Genomic DNA, 24,754 nt, shown 5'->3' on the forward strand with positions numbered 1-24,754 from the left:
AAGAGTGTGTAGCATGACTGTGTATAGGCTGACTAGAATAAAGAACTGAGAATGGAAGTGATGCTTCAGGAAATCAGTATGTGATCATAGAGATAGTTCTGAGGTGAAACCTCCTGACAAATTTAAGTATCACAAAGCATTTATTTAGCAACAGTCTCTCATCTACAGGTAGTTCTTGCTTACTGATGATAATTGGGACCAGAAACTCCATCGCAAAGTGATGCAGGCATAAGGCACAACATCACATGACCACACTAACTTATGATGGCAGTTCCAGCCATCCTAGTTGCAATTGTTAGGCAACTCCCATAAATCTGCAGTGTCCCCTGGTCACATGATCACTATTTGCAAACTCCTGCTGGCTTTTCCATTGACTTTGCTTTTCAGAAGATGGCAGAGAAGGTTAGAAATGGTGATCACATGACTGCAGAATGCTGCAACATTGTAATTTTGAGCTGGTTGCCAAGCATCTGAATCGTGCATCCTGTCAGGGTTCCAACTTCCAAGTAATAGATCCATTGCAAGCAAAATCTCTGAGGCAGGTTGAAGAAGCTGGTTGTAATTTTGTAATTTCAAGCACTGGATGAGTGGATGTTTAACGAGAACTACTTGAACTTCTCAAACATTGAAAAAATATCCCAGTACCAAAAAAATTGCAGTACAGAAATGGATTATTTAAGAAATAAACATACTGAGTTGTGCACATTTTTTATGAAAATAATTTTAGGGAAAATAAAATGTAATGCGAATTGTAAAAATTTGAAAAAATGTAAATACACATTTAAATACAGGATTATGTTTGAATGTTCGTGGGAGTTTTTTTATTGCAGTTTTTTTCATATATGTATGTACATAAAATCTGTAAAAAGAGTCCAACTTCAAGGAGCACACAAATATTTTCAAACAATTCGTCTCTATATTCATTCTTTGCTGTACTAATATGAGGTTGTGTGTTTGCTGCTTAAAACAAGTTAATGGAATGGCACGATACATTTCAAAATAATCTCTGCCCATGTAATAATGTTATTTTGAAGTGATGCAAAAGCTGCTAAGAAGTTTTGTGAGGAACAGGAATGTCCTCCCAACTGGAAAGACGCAAACGGAGAAAACTGTTGTGTCCATCATGCGAACATTCATTCCTGTCCATTGGCTTTCATGGTTAGTATTTCATGACAAATTTATTTAATATGTTTGTGTTGCATAGTGGGATAAACTTTTTTTCCTGATCTCAAAAGCAGTAGCTGTTTGGAGAGGATAATAAAAGCAAGAAACAGGATTAACCAAGGAGATATTTTTCCACCAACATGGTCCTTCCTCACTCCATATTCATTGGGCCCATTAACACTGCCAAATTGAATTTTAAACAACACTGTTGAACAAGACAAGATTACCCTTTGTATAGGTAAACCCATGACCTTAACGCCTGCAAGTTATATAGCCTTCAGTGCCTGCCACATGAAGGAATCATCTCACTATATCTAATAGTAGAACCAAGTGCCCTGGCCAAATGTAATGGGCAAGTGCTATTGAATAATCATTCTTTGCAGGCCTCCCTTTTGCTTATTGAGCCATCTTCCTGTTCATAAAATGTGTCAAAAATAAAAGAAGACTTCTGCTGGGAAGTGTTAAATTAAATTAAACAGAAATAAATTAGAAGATACTGTAGAAGTGCCATTTTTGAATAGTTACAGTCAAGGCAAAAAAACATCCGTTCCTCAATTCAGAATTTTGATTTAAAATGTGAGAATAAGAAAATTGTTAAAATATAGTTAGGGGGGGAAAATCACTTGTATTATGTGCATGTTAGAAAGTATATAGCTCTGATGACACAGTGGTTAGAATGCAGTATTGCAAGCAAACTCTGCCCACTGCCAGGAGTTCGATCCTGACCGACTCAAGGTTGACTCAGCCTTCCATCCTTCTGAGCTCAGAAAAATGAGAACCCAGATTTTGGGGGGCAATACGTTGACTCTGTAAACCATTAAGAGAGTGCTATTAAGCATTATGAAGTGACATATAAGTGTAAGTGCTATTGCTATATTAATCTAGAAGCTCAAAGTAGATTATATTGTATTTTAAGGGAATTTCCTCTGAAAAGACAGATTCCATAAGCATCTTGCTAGGGTTAAGGGAAGGCAAGTGACATTGGGACATACAACTCTGTCTTTTCTATGCTTGCACAGATATATAACAAGTACAAAAGGGCAAAGCTTATTACATTTTGTAATTTGGCATGATTGTGACTAAGTACTGGTGCATGCAGTAGGTTCCCAGGGACAGTAGTAGAATAAAAGGCTTTCAGTATTCATCAGAGTCAATTGGCAACCATATAGTTTTATTTCAGAAAGCAGTATCCAGTTGAACCAGATTTTACGTCTTGCCTTGGTGACCAGTTTATGGCTGAATTCACTGTTATATTGAAATGTAAGCCATGATTTACAACCCAACTGACTGTGTTTACACATAACACTGAGCCAAAAGTGGGAAAAAAAGCTCATGTTATAACTTACTGTAAAATTTTAACCCAGTCACTGAGATTTAAGTCTTCCCTTATCAATTACATTATTGGTTCACTTTTACATTCCTGGGGCAAACAACATATACTATAAGTTGTCACTTCTATTTACACCTAAATGGAATCTGACTTTGATCTCAGCTTCTAGCTTTCCTTTGCATATTGTTTCTTTTTATCAGCGGTTCCCTCCATTTGTATTATTATTACTTCCATGCTTTCTGTTTTAAACGGTCTGTATATATTTATAGATGTTTTTGCCCTTCTCTTTGCTAAAGATATTGTTATTCAAAGAAGGGAACCATTGTATTACTGTCACCTATGGGCTATTATTCTTAAAATTTCTTTCCAATGGAGGGGAAATTACTTTTATGTTGACCTTACCCAATGTGGGGCTTTTTTGGAGGTTTAAACCTTGTTGGAAGACATAATAACAGGGAATGAGAGCTTTGGAGATAGAGCCTGTTATTATCTATGACTGAGCCAATCCATAAGTAGAGAAATAGTAAATCAACTCTTGACTAGTAGCACTTCTAAATAGCACTTTTCCTCCACTAAATTTTGCTTTGGTGCTGCAGTATTCCAAATCCCTTCTCAATCAGAGATATTAACAGTTGGCCTAGGAAACTGTATTCTATTAATTTATGACATATACCTATTTTGGAAATAACAATGCTGTTATGGTAGTGCTGGCATCCATTGTTCAGTTCCAATTTTGAAATGCTTTTAAAAATGCAGGGTTTCTCCCCTGTTTCTTCCTTTTTAAAAAAAGGTTTCTGATTTTATTATGCGGTAATAAGACTTGTGAGTTGATTCCAAAAGATGAGCTCACAAGTCTTATTATCACATAATAAAAATCAGAAACCTTACTTTTTTTAAAAAAAGGAAGACGTCTGTGAGCTTAGCCATTAGGTTATTAAAGTTACATTCAAGATCAGATATTCTATATTTATATTCCCTTGCTCAGATGGAATGAAGTATGAAGGCTAAGAAAACCATGCCTTTGTTATATAAAATGCATTTGTATTTCAAGAACTTGGCTTAGTTAAGCAGGAGCTATTTATACTTGGCACTTTTTAAATCATAGCTTGCAAGGGGTACCCACATTTTTGATATATCATATATATGCAGATATCCAGGCAAACTCCTGAAATTAGCAAGGAGAAATTAGATGTTTTTAGAATTAATATCTTAAAACCTTCGTCCTGCATAAGGATTACAACAGAGTGAGCATTAATTATTTTTCCTGGGAAATGAGAAGCTTTGAAAAATACTGATTCAAGATAGCATTATCAAATTAAAGAAAGTCTATAGAGCAGCTGTCAAAATGAGCTGAACATCAAAGGAAAAGCATGAAGGAATTCTCTGTGCAGGAAGTCTGTAAGCAAAATCTCCTTATGCTACAGTCCCCTAAAAAAGACACTGAACAGGCAGCTCCATTAAAATGAGTGGGGAAAATAACCTTTGATTAGGCAATCATATACAGAAGAGCATTACTGATGATGGTGACTGAACCAAAGGGATATTTCAGCAATTACACTGCTCTTCGTAATGTGCCTCATCAAATGCAATTCTATTCATTGGCGTATAAGTATGACTGTCAGTTTGCAGTGATAAGGGAAGAGAAGTTCAGACTGATATCTGAGAGGACTCTTAAAAGAGAGCAGATCTTTCTTCTTTTACAAAATAAGGACAACTTAACCCATTATTTTATACAAGTGGCATTTCCGCACATCCCTCAGTTTCATCTCCCAAGCTCACAAAACCATATTAGAGAAACAGCAGCAATGAGGATATTTGCATGTGTCTCCACGTGAGAATTCACAGTGCTGCTGTTTCTTTAATTCCCAGCACTCCCCAGGACATAAGAATTGGCAAACAGGCCGGAAGTAACTTGGCCGCCAATGCAGCTCCTGCAGGAGAGGTGATACATGTGCACACCGGGGTCTGCATAAAACCATGCGGGCCGCTGCATTTTGCACCAATTGGAGCTTCCAGATGCTCTTCAAGGGCAACCCCATGTAGAGCGCATTGCAATAATCAAGACGGGAAGTGACCAGGGCATGAGTGACTGTGAGTAGGGACCGCTGATCCAGGAAAGGGTGTAACTGGTGCACAATCCGCTGTTGTGCAAAGGCCCTCCTGGCCACGACTGCCACTTGCTCTTCGAACAAGAGTCGTGAGTCCAGGAGAACCCCCAGATTACGCACAGGGTCTGTTTGAGGTAGTACTACCCCATCCAAGACTAAAGGTGGTAATTCTCCCTGAACCAACCAATTATACCCTGGATTTATATCCCGAAGTTCACTTTTGTTTTATTTTTTTGATACGATCCTAAGACAAATCAATCAATAAAGTGTCAATAAGCATAGTGAAATGGTGCTGAAATGCTATAGTATTATAATGAAACAAAACCAACAACCCCATATGAGATTCTATTAATTGGGGAAAAAAATCACCCCTCTTAGTGCAGCATTAATACCGCACAGCTAACATCATACTTCATCATTACACTTAAGTCAGGAATGAACCGGCTCAACAGCAGAATTGTGGAATTGTGGCCAAAGAGCCTCAATATATATAGAGGGCCTCAGATTTTGTAGAATTCAGCCTATCTTTTTATTCCTTGGGTATGATCTTGATCCTGATTTTTCTAGCTTCTTCTCTTCTTAATATGGCTGATAAATTTTTCATAAGGAAGAACATGGATAATTATCATACAAAAAGCTAGATTGGCCTGTTGTGGGGAAAGTATTGATTTGCATGTAGCAGAGGTGAAATGCTTCTGGTTCGGCCCGGTTCAGGTGAACTGGTAGTAAAAAAATGCTACCAGGTTGGCCGAACTGGTACTTCTGGTGATTAGCTGGGCAATGATCAGCTGTGCCGCGTGATTTAGATTAGCTAGAAAGCAGGAAATGTCAGGTTTCTTGTTTTCTAGCTAATTTAAATTGCGCGGCACAACTGATTCCCCCCCTCGCTGTTGTACTTACAAAATGCTACTTTTTTTCAGCACCCAGGAGGCTTATCTGAGGCCGACTAGGCCAAAAACGGGGCGTTGGGAGGGGGGGGGTGCTGCGAAAGAAAATTAAAAAAAAAGACTTTTGAACTCCCCCAGTCACATGACCACATAGTCACGCCCACCCAGTCACATGACCACCTGGCCATGCCACCTAGCCATGCCCAACTAGTTATGCCCACAGAACCAGTAGTAAAAAAATTTGAATCCCACCACTGGCATGTAGGCAAGTAGATTCAACTTCTTCCTTAGCTGGGAAGCTCAGCAGACAACTTCGGCTAAAGTGGAATAAATGACTTCCATTCAGAACAGAACATAACAGAACAGAATAACAGAGTTGGAAGGGACCTTGGAGGTCTTCTAGTCCACCCTCCCTACCCAAACAGGAAACTCTAGTCGATACCATTCCAGATAAGTGGCTGCCCAGTCTCTTCTTAAAAGCCTCCAGTGATGGAACACCCGTAACTTCTGAAGGAAAGCTGTTCTGCTGGTTAATTGTTCTCACGGTTAGGAAATTTCAGTGCACTGAAAGAATATATCTAGGAGGTTGTGACATTGGACACATTACTCCTACCTTCCAGCATTGGCCTATATTTTGATCATATCTTCACTGCAGATCACCACAGAAACCACTTCCCTGTTGTTAGCATATTGGCTGACATAGGAAAAGAGGCTTTATGTACCCTTGTGTTTCTCCTTCATTAGCCAGATATCACTCAATGTGAAGGAACTTTCTAGAAGTACATTAGTTATTTCAGTGTATGGAAAATGGGACACCTATGAATGTTCCTGACATCTCGAGTCTTCTAAAGATTCAGCTTAGGTTATCATATAGATTCACCCCACATGTCTTACACAGCAGAAATGCCAGTAAGAGTTAAAGAACACTCAAGTGCAGAATTACTTGCATTAAACCAGTTTAATTAGAATACTGCTTTGTGTCTAATGTTTCAGAAGAATGAATGTTACAAACTTCGCAAGCCATCTCAAGTTTGTATTCTGTTCCACTGCCACTCCTTATTTTCTCCCTTTGTGATATTTTGATAATGATTTGCCAGAGGGCTTTAGATGATACAAAAACAGTATATATCCCTTTTTCCCCTGAATTAATTGGAGGTCATTCATTTGTCTAAAAATAATTCATAGTTTAAATTCATTCTTATTCATGAAGTCTTAAATGTAATGTCTCTACTTTTTTTTTGCTATCTGTTTGTTACACTAATTTAGCCTCTAAGTTCCAATGCCCACTGTTCTTTCTTACCATTTCTTCTGCAATGACCTAAAAATGTACAGATTAATGAAATTAATGATGTTGAATGTAAGAGTTACACCAGTAATATTCTAGTATACAAAGAAAAATGCAGAATAAATGGTTTACCGTAATTGTGTAACTCATTTTATGTTCCTGGGAAGTTAGCCAAACTTTCACAAAAGGCTGAGTTATACAATATAGAATAGTTGTCTGTCGTTGGATTCTCCATAGAAAACATTTAAGGTAGATTATTTCTAATCTATTTGGCAAAAGGCAAATGGTGGCATATGTGGACCATGGATCCCAGATGATGGTCAAATATTTACACATACCGTGTCTACTGCTGGCAAAATGACACAGACAAACTGGACTGCTAAGGTAAGAAAAGATTTTATCTTCACTATAGAAATAATCCTCAACTTATGACCACAGTTGAGCTCAAAATTTTTGTTGCTAAGTGAGACATTTAAGTGAGTTTTGCTCCATTTTACAATTTTTTTTGCCACAGTGGTTTAAGTGAATTATTGCAGTTGTTAAGTTAGTAACACAGTTACTAAGTGAATCTGGCTTCCCCGTTGACTTTGCTTGTCAGAAGGTCACAAAAGGTGATCACATGACCCCAGGACACTGCGACAGTCATAAATATGAGTCAGTTGCCAAGCGCCTGGATTTTGATCACGTGACCATGGGGATGCTGCAGTACTCAGAGGAGTGGGAAACGGTCATGTCACATTTTTCAGTGCCGTTATAACTTCAGTTACTAAATGAACTGTTGTAAGTTGAGGATTACCTGTACTCTCAATTTTCCGGCCTTTCGTAAAAGGCTTTTTCATCCATTTTGTACAAACATGAGCTTCTTTCCTTCATCTCATTCATTCACATGGATAACGCTCTGCTTCTCTTTGGACCTGACTTGCATTTGGCATCTGTTCATCCATGTCTTCAAAACAAAAACAAAAATACCTGACAAGATTCCTATGAATCAATGTGTGAATATTAAAGCAATATAACTCTAAATTACAGGTGCTTGGAGAAACAGGGAAAAGATTTTATGAGGCCTGCTTGTGAGATTCCAAAACAGCTAGAGCAGAGGTGGGGAAGACTTTATGACTTGTGGACTTCAACTCCCAGAATTCCTGAATTAACAGAATAATAAAATAACAGAGTTGGAAGGGACCTTGGAGGTCTTCTAGTCCAACTCTCTGCTCAGGCAGGAAACCCTACGCCATGGGTGTCAAACCTGTCGCCTCACACTGCCATCACATGATGTTTCTTGATGGTTTTTTCCATTCACAGAGCTGGGGTGAATGTCGCCCAGTGGTGGGATTCAAATTTTTTAACTACCGGTTCTGTGGGCGTGGCTTGGTAGGCCCACAGGGGAAGGATACTGTAAAATCTCCAGTCAGAGGTGGTATTTGGCGGTTCTCCGAAATTAGTCAAAATTTCCACTACCGGTTCTCCAGAACTGGTCAGAACCTGCTGAATACCACCTCTGGCATGGCCTGCGTGTGACTCAACTGGCCCATGGGCTGCAGTTTAACACCCATGCCCTACACCATTTCAGACAAATGGTTGTCCAATCTCTTCTTTAAAACATCCAGTTTTTACAGCATTCACAACTTTGGGAGGCAAATTGTTCCACTGATTAACCGTTCAACCTATCAGGAAATGTCTCCTTCGTTCTAGGCTGCTTCTCTCTTTGATTAGTTTCCACCCATTGCTTCTTGTCCAGTTCTGGGAGTTGAAGTCCACAAGTCATAAAAGGGCCATCATTTCCCAACCCTGATCTAGAGGAAGCACAGCACTCTAGATTAGATTCAAAGGTGGTATTCAGCAGGTTCTGACCAGTTCTGGAGAACCGGTAGCGGAAATTTTGAGTAGTCCAGCAAATACCACCTCTGACTGGAGCTTTCACAGTATCCTTCCCCTGCCCTGCCCATCAAACCACGCCCACAGAACCGGTAGTAAAAAAAATTGAATCCCACCACTGATTAGATTGTCCTTCCTGATGGAAAAGGCTGATTGTCTGTTTATATTTCTTCTTTGTTTGTAGGTAGTCCTGGTACATGTGGGTGTGACGTCTCTCATAGCCCATGTCAGAGTAGGAAAAATGCAAGTGGCTTTAGAGGCCCAAACAATAGTGCTTCCTGCAGTAGGTATGTCCAAATTTAAGTATCTGTGGAATTGGGCTAAGGCGGGCAAATAGTGAAACAAATGTCCTGATATAAAGCTCTGCTTCTTATGAAAGGATGGAGTTTGCATCATGGCGTCATGACACACCTTTCATCCTTTTGATGTCATGATATAACTGGACAGTTATATATGGAAACAATCATGCTTAAATTGCCAGGAAGTCTTGAATGTTCATTAGAGTAAGAGGGGAGGAAGGAGGGAGGGAGGGATATACGCAGAGGTGGTATTCAACAGGTTTTGACCAGTTCTGCAGAACTGGTAGTGGAAATTTTGAGTATTTTGGAGAACTGGCAAACACCACCTCTGACTGGCCCCGCCCCCATCTATTCTCTGCCTCCTGAGTCCCAGCTGATTGGCTGAGTCTTCTTTTGTTGCCCTGCACAGGAGAACGGAGCTGGAAAGCAGGTTAGTGGGGTGGGGAGGGAATGGGGATTTTACAGTATCCTTTCTCCGCCATGTCTGCCAAGCCATGCCCAATAAGCCACGCCACGCCCACCAAGCCACACCCACAGAACCAGTAGTAAAAATTTTGAATCCCACCACTGGGTATACACTGCTATGTGACTTACAGACAGACATGGATACCTCTTTTATCTGAAGGGAAAAACTTCACCGAGAGACTACAATTATAACATATAGACCGATGAATAATCCCTTTCTAAGGCCTTTCCTTTCCAACATATGTAATCCTACTTCTTTAAAAAAAAGCTATAGAAAGCCCAATAGTCTTCCTTTTGTGAAATGCAAGTGAAGACTAGAACAAGAACTAAATGGAATTTGATTTTTGCACTAATTCAGTTTTCCTCAACCTTTCCCACCCAGATCTATTCAATTACATCTCCACATCACAACCAGAGGGTTTCAGACCGGGTGAAATCGATACATAGTCTAATATGTTTAGAAGGCCAGAATTGAAGAAGAGGTTTCAAACACTTAAACTTCTTTCGTACTGGACAACATATATATTAGAAATTTTTTTGCCTTTTGAGTTTCACTTACACCTAGCTGGCCAGTTACCAAGTTCACACTAACATTTGCTGACCCAATCTTGCCCTACATTTAATGGCATTGGATGCTTTTTGGAACACTTTTCTTTTAAATTACATAATTACCATTCAGGCTTATTGTGTTTCTCTTTCTTCCATCATTGATGTTGATCGTTCTTTCTCTTTGTGCTCAGTCTGTGGGGATGACATTTGTGAAGATGATGAGAGCTGTTCTATATGTCCAGCTGATTGTGGGGAATGTCCCTTGACAACTGAAATCAAGATAGCCATTGTTCTACCAATATGCTTAGTCTGCACTGGTTCCATTTTGACAATCTTGGTACGTATCAAGTTAGATGTTATCACATCTTCCCATTTTCCTCATTCTTCTCTAGTTCTTAGTTTTTAACCCTCTTTAATGCTATAAACTATGATGTATTGTTCTATTTCTTTGCTGGCCTCGTGGATATACCTGGGTAAAATGCAACTGTGATGGCCTTATACTCAGTGATATATTTTTGGAACCGATAAGTTACAAAGATCCTCCCTAGAGAACCTGACAGATGGGTACATTCCTTTGCCATTTTGTTCACTATAAATTGTCTTCCCGCTGCGGATGGGTAGACCGAGACTGAGCATAACGAATGATTACACATGCATTTCGTTATGGGGTTCCAAAATAATAATAATAATAGGACTGAGATCTTTGTCTTTTCAGCTTTTCAAGGAAACACTGTGGGATGGAAAGGAATTGAAGTTAAATTCATACAACCATTTAAAACCAATATGATGAATATGTTAAAAGACACCTCAGGTTCTTTGCTCTGGAATGATCATCAGCCTTATCAAATTGGGTCAGGATTATAATTACAACCAGAGTAAATGTACCCCGTGTTTTTAGATAATGAAATGGAGTTTCACCACTTCACCACTCCACCTAGTTTCTTCTACCATTGTCTCTTTCTCCTGCTCTTTCTTATAGATTTTGCATATCTTTATATTGTACTGTCTATTCTCTCTTCCTCCACTCGACTGAAATTCTGACTTTTTAAAATGTAAGGTAATGTTGATGGCCAAACAGCTTCTCTCCCTCTCCTTTCTCCTTCTCCCTCTCGTCCTCCAAAAGGATATAGTAATATATTTAGTTTCTTAAAGGAAATGGGATGGAAAACTACTTTCCACTCAATTTTCTGAGTACATTCTTAGGCTGATGCATGTAGCAGATGCTGGTCTATAATGCACTGTGAAAAGTGCATTATATATTATAGCAGTCATGTTCTTTCCTGTGTTAAAACTGTCTCCATGGATAATATGAAGAGGTCTTTTTTTTTTACTTCCATTCATAATCATATCTACCTAAATAAGTCCCTGCGGTTTTCTTGGTAAGGTTCTTTTTTTTTTTTTAGAAGTGGTTTGCCATAACCTCTTTCCCGGGGAAGACAGAATCCACTATCTCCCAGTTTTTAGCCTAGTGTTTTAACCACTACACTAAACTAGCCCTCAAAGAAGTCTCAATTATTATTTAGTACTTTTTTTGTATAAATAGCCAACAATGCCTATTGTCGGATAATTGTTAATGGTTTTACTTTTATTTCTCTCATATGGTAAACTGCCTTAAGTCTCTTGAGAAATTGGTGGTCTATAAATAAGTATATAGATAAATTGCCTGATGTGATAAGGAATAGATGCAATTGCTATAAGATTCAGATTAAGAATGGCTAATTCTATATAATAGGATTCTTTTTTTGCTTCCTGCCTTAACTGTAACTCTTCAAGGAATCATATAATCAGGCATGAACTTTGGTTAGAAAGAGCTGCAAGTATAGAAGTGTTTTTACAAATACCATTTGTTAAATGGTTCAAAACTGCTTACATTTGACAATGTATGAGATATCCTCTCCCTTGCTGCAATATTACTGGACTCAAAGGAGCAATTCCTAGGAATAAATTTGTTCTGCTCTTTCCTTTAGTGGTTTCAGTACCAAAAACAAAAAATGTTTTGGGATGAAAGCTGGATTATAGATTACAGCTGTATCAAGCAAGGTATGTAAGTCTTGTGCTTCATGAATCAAGGAATTGACAAATTGGGAATTGACCAGTTTGGTAATTACCCAAGGAAACATTTTACTAAATTCCCTGTTATTTATCCTAAAGAGAAGGGAAAAAAATGTTTTATCAGTCTATTGCAAATCCTTCAACCATTGTTTCAAAATGTTGGGAACTTGAATGTTCCTGGAAGTCCATGTGAACATTTTTAAGAGCAGAGAACCCAGCCAGAGCAATAATTAAGGAAGCAGGTTTCATAACTATAAAAAGAAAGAGAATGTTTTTCAGAAATACATTATAGAGATAGGAAGTGTTTAGCACTAGCTAGCTACTCGGATGGAATGAACTGACCTGAAATTTGTAATTTCTTAGAAAAAATGCAGGGAGAGTTATAGACAAGAGGAAACATAGAATAATCTTTAACTCTTTATCTACACCCTGCTGCCCCTTTGTGGTTATTAGGATATTATTACGAGAAAAACCACATGCACAGGTATAGTTTTGGTGGTACCTGGCCCAGTAGTAGTAACTGTGAGAGGGATCTTGGAGTCCTAGTGGACAATCACTTAAATATGAGCCACTAGTGTGCTGCAGCTGCCAAAAAAGCCAACACAGTTCTAGGCTGCATTAACAGAGGCATAGAATCAAGATTGTGTGAAGTGTTAATGCCACTTTATAATGCCTTGGTAAGACCACACTTGGAATACTGCATCCAGTTTTGGTTGCCACAATGTAAAAAGGATGTTGAGACTATAGAAAGAGTGCAGAGAAGAGCAACAAATACGATTGCTGGAATTGGGTATGTCTAGTGTAATGAAAAGAAGGACTAGGGGTGACATGATAGCAGTCTTCCAATATCTCAGTGGCTGCCACAAAGAAGAGGGAGTCACGGTTCTGAATAGTCAATGTCTTAGATTCATATATTCAACACAACAGTCAATGTCATGTTTCATGCTGTTACAGGAAATAGTTCATCACATCTTTTGAACTAATGTAGTATTTATTATAAGAAGCTGTTGTGCCCACTTTACCAGAGTCTCTTGTGCATTTGATGGCTTGGGAGAGTCACCTCTTTCTGCAAAGTTGTGCAGATTGGGGAATTTTAGCAGATGCTGGAACATAACCAAACCAAATATGAGTAATCTACTATCATGACTCCATGAGGTGACAGAGAAGATACATCAGTTTTAACCACTGTATATCTTTTTTTCCATTTGACTGTCTCATCCAAGAGCTCCTATTATTATAATATACCACTTGGAATGTTAAACTTGATTTATTTTCTGTCTTATTAGTTCAGTGTGGATTTATCAGCTTATCATGAAGCAAGTATTTGTTTCAATGCGGCCCCTGTGCAAAACAAAGTTGGCTAATACATGCATTCTATCTAATGCTAACAAGATCAATAAATATTAACGTTGCAATTAGCCTGGATTTAATAAATATTCCAAACTGAAACACATAAATTAGGCATACAAAAGAATGGTAAGCAAAATAGATTATTGCTTCATTCACTAAGAAATATGGGGAAAAAAAATACAAATGTGCAACTCTAAGAGAAATAACCAAGATGAGAGCTATATACTAAAAAGATTGGTGGGCAGGGAGATCAAGATTTGTTGAAAACCTGCACCAAAGTTCCACCATTTCAAAAAATGTCTCAGCTGTTTCCTCTGGATGACGCTTTTATTAATGCATTGCAGTCTATTTCAACTACAGGTAGTCCTTGACTTATGATCACAATTGGGACCAGAATTTCTGTTGCTAAGCAAGGCAATAAGTCCAGCCCAATTTTACAACTTTTTTTGCCACTGTTGTTAAAGCAAATCACTGTAGTTGTTCAGTGAATCGTGTGATTCTTAAGTTAATATGGCTTCCCCCGTTGACTTTGCTTGTTTAAAGCTGGCTGGGAAAGTTGTAAATGATGTAAATGATCCCAGGACACCATCATGTATACAAGTTGATTGCCGTGAGACAAAAATTTTGCTCCCATGACTGTGGGGCTGCTGTGATGGTCTTAAGTGTGAGGACCAGTTTTCAGTTACTTTCTTCAGTGCTCTTGTAACTTCAAATGGTCACTAAATGAAGGGCTGTCAGTCAAAGACAACCTGTAGAATACCTGGCAGATTACCAGTACAACAAACTAGTGTATGTACAGGGATATGGATAGCACATTATAGTAATTTGTGAGTATTCATGCCAATGGGTCTATAAACTATTGAATTTCTTCCCCCCCCTCCATTAGACCGTTTTCCAAGAACTGCCATGAGTGCCTTAAGTATCCCACATGCACCCAGCATGTCCAACACCAGCTGTCTCACAGGGTTGAGCTCCTGTACAGCATCTGCCAATGCTTCCAAAGTGAACTACTTCTCGCCCTCTGGAATCTAGTAAGAATTTTTCAATTGTTCATGCAATCCTTTGAGCTTTCATTGGTCAAACACTATGTTCTCCTCAAAGATGATCTTTTTCGTTAGTTGAGCCATGGTGGCGCAGTGGTTAGAGTGCAGTACTGCAGGCTACTTCTGCTGACTACTGGCTGCCTGCAATTTGGCAGTTCACATCTCACCAGGCTCCAGGTTGACTCAGCCTTCCATCTTTCTGAGGTGGGTAAAATAAGAACCCAAATTCTTGGGAGCAATATGCTGACCCTATAAACCACTTAGAGAGGTCTGTAAGGCACTGTAAAGTGGTGTTAAGTCTAAGTGCTATTGCTAGTTTACACCTGAAAGCATGTTCATCAATTCTTTTTCTTGGTTGCTACTCCTAACATATGTGTATGCAGATACATACGCACAGTAAGCATGATTAGATCGTTTGTTGTCTGTTGCCCTGCTTCCCCCATTTCTCTGTACCAAAATTGATGAACCATGCTTTTGAACACTGGTTATATTTCCTCCATCATGGAGATGAGATTTCAAGGGCACATGGAAAACTGCAGGAGAAGAGGAGGGGAGAAAATCTTATTGTGCAAATTTACTAGCCTAACATTATATTCATCTTGAGCATCCCACAAGTCAGAGTTGAGATATGAAGAGATTTAATATAGATTAGACCTATGGTTGAAACTTACTGCATAACCAATAGTTAGTTATTACTTTTAAACATAGCTTGTTTCACAGGATGAAGGAAAAAAACAAAGTAATTTCAATGTGATATCTTAATGTATTTGGATTTTTATGATTGTTGGCAGTTAAGACAAGCATCTCTGTATTTTTTCAGTGATGGCAGAACAGTTGCCATCAAAAAAATAATGAAAAAGACATTTACCCTTACCAAGACCATACGTAAAGAAGTCAAGCAAGTAAGGTAAGGTATACAACTATATTATCTATATATGTCTGGGTATGTCTACTAATGAACGTAATAAGCATCCTATGTGATTTTACCTTAATTTTCCTCTTGCTTCAAATGTGCTGTATATTTCATTTATTTAACAACTGGCTGAAAAATAGCGGCTATTTTTCTACATCAGTCAGAATTCAAAAAGGAAGCAGAGAAATCTTCTTCTTTTCTAAAACAAATTTCCTCTTCCCTCAAATATTAGCATTATAAACTGGCTCATGTAAAGTTTTGCACCTAAACAAGAGGACTAGAAATGTGATTTCTTTAAAAAATAAAGCAGATTTTGGAATTCTAAAAAAAAAAAAAAAAAATCACAAGAACTTTCAATCATGGAAGAATGAATGGTAAAGGGAATGGGGTTGGCAGGGATGATAAAATTGGCTGTTTTAATTCAACAGAATAATTTATCTAGTTTTATTTTCATTTGGAGACCATTTCCGGATTTTGTACTTGAAACTGAAAAAAAAAAAATGAAACTAATTTTAGGTTTTCATTGGAATGACTTTGGTTTTTTTTTTTTTTATAGAAGTGGCTTGAAAAATTGTGAAATATAAAGTAAAAGGTTTTTTTATAATTGTTTTTGTATTCTACTGTAGTGAAGAAAGTCATTACTCCCTTCCTTTTTTTTACTTCATTCTGCACTTCTCTTTTAACTTTCTCAATTTTTGTTTCTACCGTGTTTCTCACATAATAAGGCCGGGCCTTATTTTTTTGAGCCCGAAAAACGGCTAGGCCGTCTTTTCGGGGGTGACTAATTCCCCCCTTGCATCCTCGCCAACAGCCGCTCCTAACGGGTGATCATGGCGAAGCACAGAGAAGCTCCCTACTCCCACCTTTGCTGCAGACACCTTTGGCACCCGCCGCTGTTGCTTTCCATTCTGCCCATTCCGCCGCCACGTTTGGAGCTGCCGCTCCGTGTTTGGAGTGCCGCCGCCCTTTGGAGCTCCAAGCGGAGCGGCAGCTCAAACATGACAGCGGGCGATCTTTTTATTTTGGTCAGCGAAGTTCAGAGCGAGCAAGAGAGGAGACTGCGATGCCTCCATCCGAGATTGCAACCTCACTAGTGGATCACAAGCGTGGCTGGAAGCCCGAATCGGCGGGATCGATGGCGATCTTTTTGGAGCGAGAGGAAAGGGAGAGAAGAGTTGCGGCGTAATTTGCAGGAGGAAGTGGGTGTACCCCATGGCAGGGAGCCCAAGGAAGAAGGGCTGGTAGGCAATGGAGCGTCCCGTAACTCCGGAAGCAGCCTAGAGACGCGTCCGGGAAGAGGCGCAGATGCTGCCTTGTAGTCCCCAAACCAACTCCAAACGCGAACGTGTTTCAAACGCAAGCCGGTCGCTAAAGAGCCAGAAAGCAGCAAGGGCGCCAGGTGGAAAGGACAGGGTCACGATCACACGGAGATGCCCACAGAGCGGAGCGCACATAACTAAAGCGGCGCACGCAGCTGGCTTGGAACTACAAGGCAGCATCTGCGCCTCTTCCCGGCGCATCTCTAGGCTGCTTCCGGAGCTACGGGACGCTCTCCGTTGCCTACCGGCCCTTCTTCCTTGGGCTCCCTGCCGTGGGGTACACCCACTTCCTCCTGCAAATTACGCCGCAACTCTTCTCTCCCTTTCCTCTCGCTCCAAAAAGATCGCCATCGTATCCCGCCGATTCGGGCTTCCAGCCACGTTGTGATCCACTAGTGAGGTTGCCATCTCGGATGGAGGCATCGCAGTCTCCCTCTCTTGCTCGCTCTGAACTTCGCGTGGACCAAAAAAAAAGATCGCCCGCCCTCATGTTTGAGCTGCCACTTCCGCGTTTGAGCTCCAAATGGCGGCGACACTCCAAACACGGAAGCCTCCAGCTCCAAACGCGGCAGCGGAATGGGCAGAAGGGAAAGCAACAGCGGCGGGTACCAAAGGTGTCTGCAGCAAAGGTGTTTGGTGGGAGTAGGGAGCTCCCAGCGCTCGCCATGATCGCCCGTTAGGAGCGGCTGGTGGCGAAGAATTCCTGCCCGCCGGCGCTCCTACGCAAGTCTCCCGCCCTTCCCCCTTATTTTGCATATTTTAAGATAGGCCTAAATTTGGGGGAGGGGCTTAATTTGATTTTATGCCCCAAAAACATGCTGGGCCTTCCTATTGGTGGAGGCCGTATTGTTGGAGAAACACGGTATTTGTATTTTATCTTATAATAATTTTATTTTTGTAAGCTGCCTGCAGTGAGTTGGGCAGCCATATAATTTTTTTAAAATAAAAAATAAACTTTAATTTTAAAAAATTCACAAGACCTACTTGTGAATATTGATGTGGGCGATAAAGGATTCCCTATCAGGTATGAAGGCAGTGAAATAAAATAAGATTGGGTTTTTCTTACCCTGTCCTAAACTTACTGGACCTTCACTTCTCATCAGATTCCATCATTCTGTGGCTTACATGATCTGATGCCTCTTCTAATCAAATAGATTTTATCAGCTTTCCCCAGCCAAGCATCCACCACATGTACTGGGTACTATGCCAATGCATGTTTGCAAAATGATTAAGAAAAATTGTTCCACAAGGACAACACCTCTGCTATTCATTAAAGCAGCAGATTCCCTATGAAATCTGGGGGTGAGGGAAGAGATTGAACCCCTTTAAGAGACAGATGTTTTTAACTTAATATAACTTTTCAGGCAGTGCCACCTTTTCTTCCTGATTTCTTTGGAAGCCTTAAAAAAGAAAATCTGCTTATGTATTGCCGAGAGGTACTGAGTTTTTGTGAGGTCTGAAGCACTTCTAAAGCATTTTCAAAACACGAGCAGACATATTGAGAATGACACCGTCATTCCATCTGGAGAGGAAGTTTTTGTTCCTCCAGCCAGCTCTGAGTATGTTCGGTGGGCTTTACTTTCCGTTGGGTAAAGTGTCTGCTGAATAAGGCTGTGCAATGTTTGGGGTTCAATTCCAAACAGATGTTTCGAGGAATTGTAAGTGTACCTCTTGTCTCCAACCCTTTGAAGCAGTTATGCCTTTTTTGGGAATGTAGCACACTCTGTGCTTTCTGTGAATAGAAAGAGTACATAATTTCTGATAGAACTCAATGCATTGATGCTCTGAATTTTCTACTAATAGCAGGTTTTTCTGGAACTGAACTCCGGATTGGATCTTGACCACATTTTTATCTACCAGACATTTTGCTGGTTTTGAGCTTCAATTTTTGAATACCCCACTGTCTGGAAGCAGCATAGCAATATTCAGAATACCCAATCTTCACAGTCCCAGTAAAAGCTGGGAAAGGCCTACATTAGATTTACCTCCAATTCCATCAACTTGGATCAGTTAATCAACCCAAATAATCTACAATTCTCCACTTCAGTAATTAATGTTCATGTGAATTCTGGGATTTGATCCCAACTCCCAATATATTTCTATTGTAATGAAAATGCATTTCTGAGAAACAACATGACACAATTTAGATATTCTTGAACTGATAATTCTGATAAATACACTGGATTTTGGGTTTTTTTCCCCCTACAGACAATTAGATCATCCAAACATTTGCAAATTTATTGGAGGCTGCGTTGAGGTACCAAATATTGCCATAATAACAGAATATTGCCCTAAAGGAAGTTTGAATGATGTGCTGCTTAATGAAAACATTCCTTTAAACTGGGGCTTCAGGTGAGAGAATCAATATAGCAGATAGAATACTGTATATTTATTAGATTGAAACTTCATTAGATAAACAAAATAAAAACATAGTGCAAATTTAGCGTTACCTTTAGGAATAAATAACAGGTTGAGCATAAATATGTAATCAAATACTGATGAGATCTTGGTGATGGTAAGATTGCAGCTGGGCTTTAGAATATTATATTCTGTGTATTACTTATAACTACTAACTACATTACTTAGAAACCTAAAATCAGGAGTATTACCTATTGGTTTGGTCTGTTATGTGAGCACACATTGTTAATTTGTTACATCCATCATAGCTAATCCAGAAACGTACTCTCGTCTTGCTCAGAAGGAAAGCCTTGAGTGTGACTGACAAATATCAAGAATGTTCATGCAAATAGGATTGTGGTCTGAGTTTGAAGACACATACTTTTGCAAGCAGGGTGGGTGTGTGAGGGGAAAAATAAATGTATATCTTCCAATTGTATTGAAAAATATTAGGAATTAAACACGTAATGAAAATAAATTCTACTGGTTCCTTGACAGAACTTACTGACAGAACTGCATGATCATAGATTATGGATGAAACGTTTTCTCAGTTTTTTTATATTTGCATACATCTATTAAGTAAGACTCTAGACACTGAATTATATAAATCTAGTTCTAAGGAGAACAGTAGCCAGTGAGTTTAAGATGCCTCTTAACTTAAACCTCCTTTAATTAGTTAACTGTTTGCTGTATAAGAAATGCTAGAAAATGTGAGGGGGGAAAATCACCTTGGATCATTTCTAATTTCATCATCTATACCCAAGAGGAATATCGGGCTATGTATTCTCTTGCCTTCAACTCTCTGAATAAAATAACGAGGACAAATTTTCTAATCTTTAATTATCATGAATGTGAAATGCAATCCAGCTCAAAAGGAATTGTTTTGTTGGAAAGCTTTTCTGTCATACCTTCAAATAGCTGCTTTTCTCGAGTTACATAATTGCATTGTTTAGGGGCAGATGCTTGAATTTGAGGATATCAAAATGTTGAGAAACATAAACCTATACAAAATAGTTGAGAAACATAAACCTATACAAGATTGTGACTTGTAGATTTTGAACAAAATACAGCTTTTTTTTTTTTTTAAAAAAATGCATTGATACATCCTAATTAATAGATATTTCAATATTATTTTGAAGCACTCACATGACATGTTATTGTCAAAAATGGTTGTTGCCTAAGTTAGAAAACACTAATACCTAAGATTCTAAGTGGACAATTTCAGAAGATAAGTGCCTAATTATTAGCTCTCAGTCATGTCTAGTACACTCTTATTTAATCTGGTTTTCAACTACGTATATTGGACTGCAAATTACTTCCACACAAAAATCAGGTTAGGGAAGGTTGCTCTTATAAAAATAACTTCTTGTTCTGACCTCATACCCAGTTTTCTTTTACTATTTCTTTAGAGCTATATTATCTAGAAATCCAAGACATTTTTTTTCACCTTAGCTGTTCTAAAATAAGGTTATACAATGGCTAAGATTTTACTCAGAATCCAAGCTCTGTATCTTAGACATTCAAAAAACATTTTAGGAGACCTCTTTATATTTCTTTGATTTTGTAGGGCTACCAAATCTGGGCTGTGAAAAGATACCGAAAGCTATCTTTGCTGACAGATATTAGACTTCATACCTAGCTTGTATTATGCTAATATAAATCATACCATGTATTGACATTTTCCAGAAATATTATATAGCACTGAACACTGTGATTTCATACTAGTCATTTTATTCAGTAGGTTCCAACCCCATACTCCTCTATCTATGGGAATGTTCAGTTTAGTGTATGGTTATGGCACCAGGCTAAAAAGTGGGAGACCACGAGTTCAAGTCTTGCCTTAGCCATGAAAGCCAGTTGGGTGACTATCAGTCACTCTCAGCCCAACTCACCTCACAGGGTTGTTGTGGTGAAGAAAGTAAGAGGATGAAGGTGTGTTGGATATATTCACTGCCTCGAATTATTTGCAAAATAATAAAGATGGAATACAAACAAATAAATGTTGGATAAAACTCAGTGGGCAAAAAGTTACCATTAAGCAAATGTCTATATTATTACAATACATGCATGTTCCAGAAACTCGTTCCTTTTCATGCAACCAGATTTTTTTCAGTTACCTTAATAAAATATGGAGATAATTATTCCCCACTCAAAAATTACTTATTTTTTCATATACAAAATGATTAAATTTAGCTAAGGTTAATATATTTGAGAAAATGCAATAGTCTGCAGATTTATCTCCATACAGATTAACGCTTATGTCAGTTTGGAATAAAATCCACAGTCCAAGAAAAGGAAGGATTTGAATTTAGCATAAATAGTTTTGGCCATGGAGATATATTTTCTTCCTGTTATCCTTCCCTTCTTACTTTAGTGTCTTTCATGTTACTTTTTTATGCTGGAATAATTGGGTGTGATGTATGAGTTGTGGTGGCACAGTGGTTAGAATGCAGTATTGCAAGCTAACTCTGCTCACAACCAAGAGTTATATCCCAATGGGCTCAAGGTTGACTCAGCCTTTTGTCCTTTTGAGGTCAGTAAATTGAGGATTGTTGGGGACAATATGCTGACTCTGTAAACTGGTTAGAGAGTGCAATAAACACTACGAAGTGGTATATAAATCTAAATGCTATTGCTATTGCTATCATGAGAAAGAGAAGATGCATTTGGGGGGTGGGTGGAAAGGAATGAACAATATGAATGAATGTTTCCTTTAGGGCTCATTATTGTTAGTGTAGGAGAGGATATTGTAGAGTGTAAGTCAGTTATAATTGAACACTTTCCTGTTTGTTCTATTGAGTTCTTTTAAATCTTATCATCTCCTTCTCCTCTACCTCCTCCTCTCCTTTTCCTTCTTCTTTAATTTATATTATTGCTCCGTCCTCTATTAGGCTTTCTTTCGCCACTGATATTGCCCAAGGAATGGCATATCTTCACCATCATCGGATTTATCATGGACAACTGAAATCAAGGAACTGTGTTATCGATGATCGATGGGTTTGTAAGATTTCAGGTATAGTAAGAAGAGAAGAAGATGAAAGTATTTTCAACTAAGTTTTAGGAGACTAAATTAGTTACTACTGGATAAACAATGTTATATCAAATGACAATGTTAGGGTTACCAGACAGGAATCTTGGTGACTAGGAAGACTCAGGTTCAAGTCTTCAGTTCATCATGGAGTCTACTTGGTATTTGTGGGTTAATATTGTTTGAAAAAGGATTTTTTAAAGTAATTTTACTAAAATTACACTTGCTGCAATAAAAGCTAATACAAACTAAAAAATAAAATGAAAAAAAGAAGGTGCAGGAAAGAAAAAAAAGAGAAATAGAAAAGAAAGTTAGAATATAGTAGGGTAAGAAAAAATATTTTTAAAACTGACTGTCGCAACAGGTATAAACCGTTTGAGTAATTTATCATCTTCTCTCCAAATGCAACAAATGAGCTCTTTGAGGAGCAACTTTCTGGAGCACTTGTGGCTGTTCTCAAGTCCTCTCCTTGTTCAGAGAGGAATTACAAAGAGCTGATCTACTCCCTGGCTCTACATACTGCTGCAGTTGTTGGGAATCATCTTCAGCTTGCTATTCTTCCCCGAGAGTCTGAGGAGGTTTTCAAAAGAGGGCAGATTTGCCTATCAATACATATTCAGGCAATCAGTTCTGTGTTGCTAGAATTCAGCTGGAAACATGGGAGCAGGGGTGGTATTCTAATGGTTCAGCCCGGTTTGGCTGAATCGGTAGCTCTGAGGATCATCTGTGAGCGAACTGATTCGCTCTGATGATCAGCTGCTGGGCCTGCCCACCCGCCTCGGCTCTATACTGACCTTTATTTCCTGGTTTTGAAGCTCAGCTGCTTCGCGCGGCACAGCAGATTGCCGTACATCAGTTGTTGAACACACAGGGAGAGTGCAGGATTGCAGGAGAAGGTCAATATCAAACCCTCTGTGCGCGCGTTCATACCCAAAGCACGCCCAAACCACACCCACAAAACCAGCTGTAAAAAAAGTCGAATCCCACCACTGATGTGGAGACCTGTCTGCAGCTATGACAGGCTGCAGTTCTGGCCCCATTTTTGTTCGAAACACGTCCTTTCTTCCAGGCACGATAACATTATCAATCAGATTTGGCTCTATGATTCTATGAACAAATGAGACCAATTCCAAGTGATATCATATGTTGATGTTTATAGTGATAGATATTTTTCAACGCCTTCTCAAAAAACAGCTCTCAAATTCATTCTGAAGCTAGACACAGCAAAACTTTGCATGCTAAATACTGATCCTGGATGTAAAACAACATGAAATCCTCTTATCTGGAGGATTCTTTACATATCCAAAATTGGCTGAGAAATTTGCAGATAAATTCATTTGTGTTCTAAAATTGGAAATGTCTTTGTACTGATTTGCATGTTTAGATGGTTCTAGATCAAAATAGATTGCAAAACCTCAAGGGAAAGATAGTCTCTTTGTTCCTTTTCTTTGTGGCAGACTATGGTTTACAATCCTATAGAAAAGAGGATTCAGGGATGAATTCCAGTATTGCTCAAGTATATTTGGCTCCTGAAGCTCACTCCATGCCAAACTTTGAACCAACCCCTGCTGCAGATGTATATAGGTGAGGACAATACGTTCACTTATGGTTACCTTCCTACATCTATAAAATATGGATTGCTTTATTCTTTTTATTGAACGAACGTACAAAATTTTACATTTCTGGGGTGGCTGCTTGTTTTGCAAATAGGCAAGAAGTTCAAAATATTATCTTTAGGATTTTTTTTTTCCTTTTACAATATACAATAGGCTGTATAAGCCATATGTGATGTTTTATGAAACTAAATCCCCCTTCAGTTGCAATCAATGCATGAAAAATGCAAGGGAGATTTGCTCATTTTGTTGCTGGGCTGCTATTTGGATTTATCTTCCACAAATATAGGATGGCTTTCTGCAGAGGAGTGCAGAGCTCTGGAAGTCAGGTTGTCAATATTTTTAGAATGTTTTTAGTGTGGAAGAATAATCGTAAAATTACCCTTACCATTTCATTTGCTGACCAATCAATAAGCCATTCTCAAACATTCTGAGCTCCATCTAAGCTCTTAGTCATCTCACGCATTTGCTCAGTGTCTGAAGGTGCTGGTTGCATTTCTTAAGCCTCCATATTCTACAAATAAGACTCCTCTGTATCTAAGCCTTGTCTGATTCTATTTCATCATCGAGAAGATGAATCAGCAGGGTGGCCGTGGAGGTATCTTTGCCAGAGGGAATAATCCTGATTGCCATGAAGGAAATGATTGTGAAATTATTCCCTCTACGGGGTGCAAGGACTGTAATAATGGAAGGCCAGTTGAATGTTCTCTTCTCTCTCTATCCACAAATCCTCTAAACCTTAACTGCTTATGTTGCACGCAAATATTTAGGCACTCTTGGTCAAACTATGTTTCCATGAATCCTTAAAAGAAGCTGACACAGCCTTTACTTGCTGCAAGGTAAATCTTTTAGAAAATTTGGATGTGTACTTACTATGTACGTGTTTTTAACCGATTCAGTGAATATATGGAAAATTAAAAAATAGTAAGCATACATTCAGATTTTGGAATAGAGGGAATTAGTGGTGGGATTCAATTTTTTTTTTACTACTGATTCTGTGGGCGTGGCTTGGTGGGCGTGGCAGGGGAAGGATGCTGTAAAATCTCCAGTCACAGGTGGTATTTGCCGGTTCTCCAA

At 38.8% G+C, this 24,754-nt stretch overlaps 1 protein-coding gene across 1 annotated transcript in view; it reads left to right on the top strand.

The window, feature by feature from the left end:
• LOC113415038 (atrial natriuretic peptide receptor 1-like) overlaps positions 1-24,754 on the top strand; it is a 66,230-nt gene that overhangs the window by 12,366 nt on the left and 29,110 nt on the right. Inside the window, exons 5-14 of the mRNA XM_087954218.1 lie at positions 1,035-1,158; positions 7,054-7,158; positions 8,834-8,936; positions 10,154-10,299; positions 11,930-12,002; positions 14,251-14,395; positions 15,228-15,314; positions 18,848-18,991; positions 21,928-22,049; positions 23,522-23,648. Coding sequence (XP_087810344.1) covers positions 1,035-1,158; positions 7,054-7,158; positions 8,834-8,936; positions 10,154-10,299; positions 11,930-12,002; positions 14,251-14,395; positions 15,228-15,314; positions 18,848-18,991; positions 21,928-22,049; positions 23,522-23,648 — 1,176 coding nt within the window. The remainder of the gene's footprint in view (positions 1-1,034; positions 1,159-7,053; positions 7,159-8,833; positions 8,937-10,153; positions 10,300-11,929; positions 12,003-14,250; positions 14,396-15,227; positions 15,315-18,847; positions 18,992-21,927; positions 22,050-23,521; positions 23,649-24,754) is intronic.

Source organism: Notechis scutatus, chromosome 2 (genome assembly GCF_049901735.1).
Source record: "Notechis scutatus isolate UNSWTSFEM ecotype Mainland chromosome 2, rNotScu1.2, whole genome shotgun sequence".
Taxonomy (NCBI): domain Eukaryota; kingdom Metazoa; phylum Chordata; class Lepidosauria; order Squamata; family Elapidae; genus Notechis; species Notechis scutatus.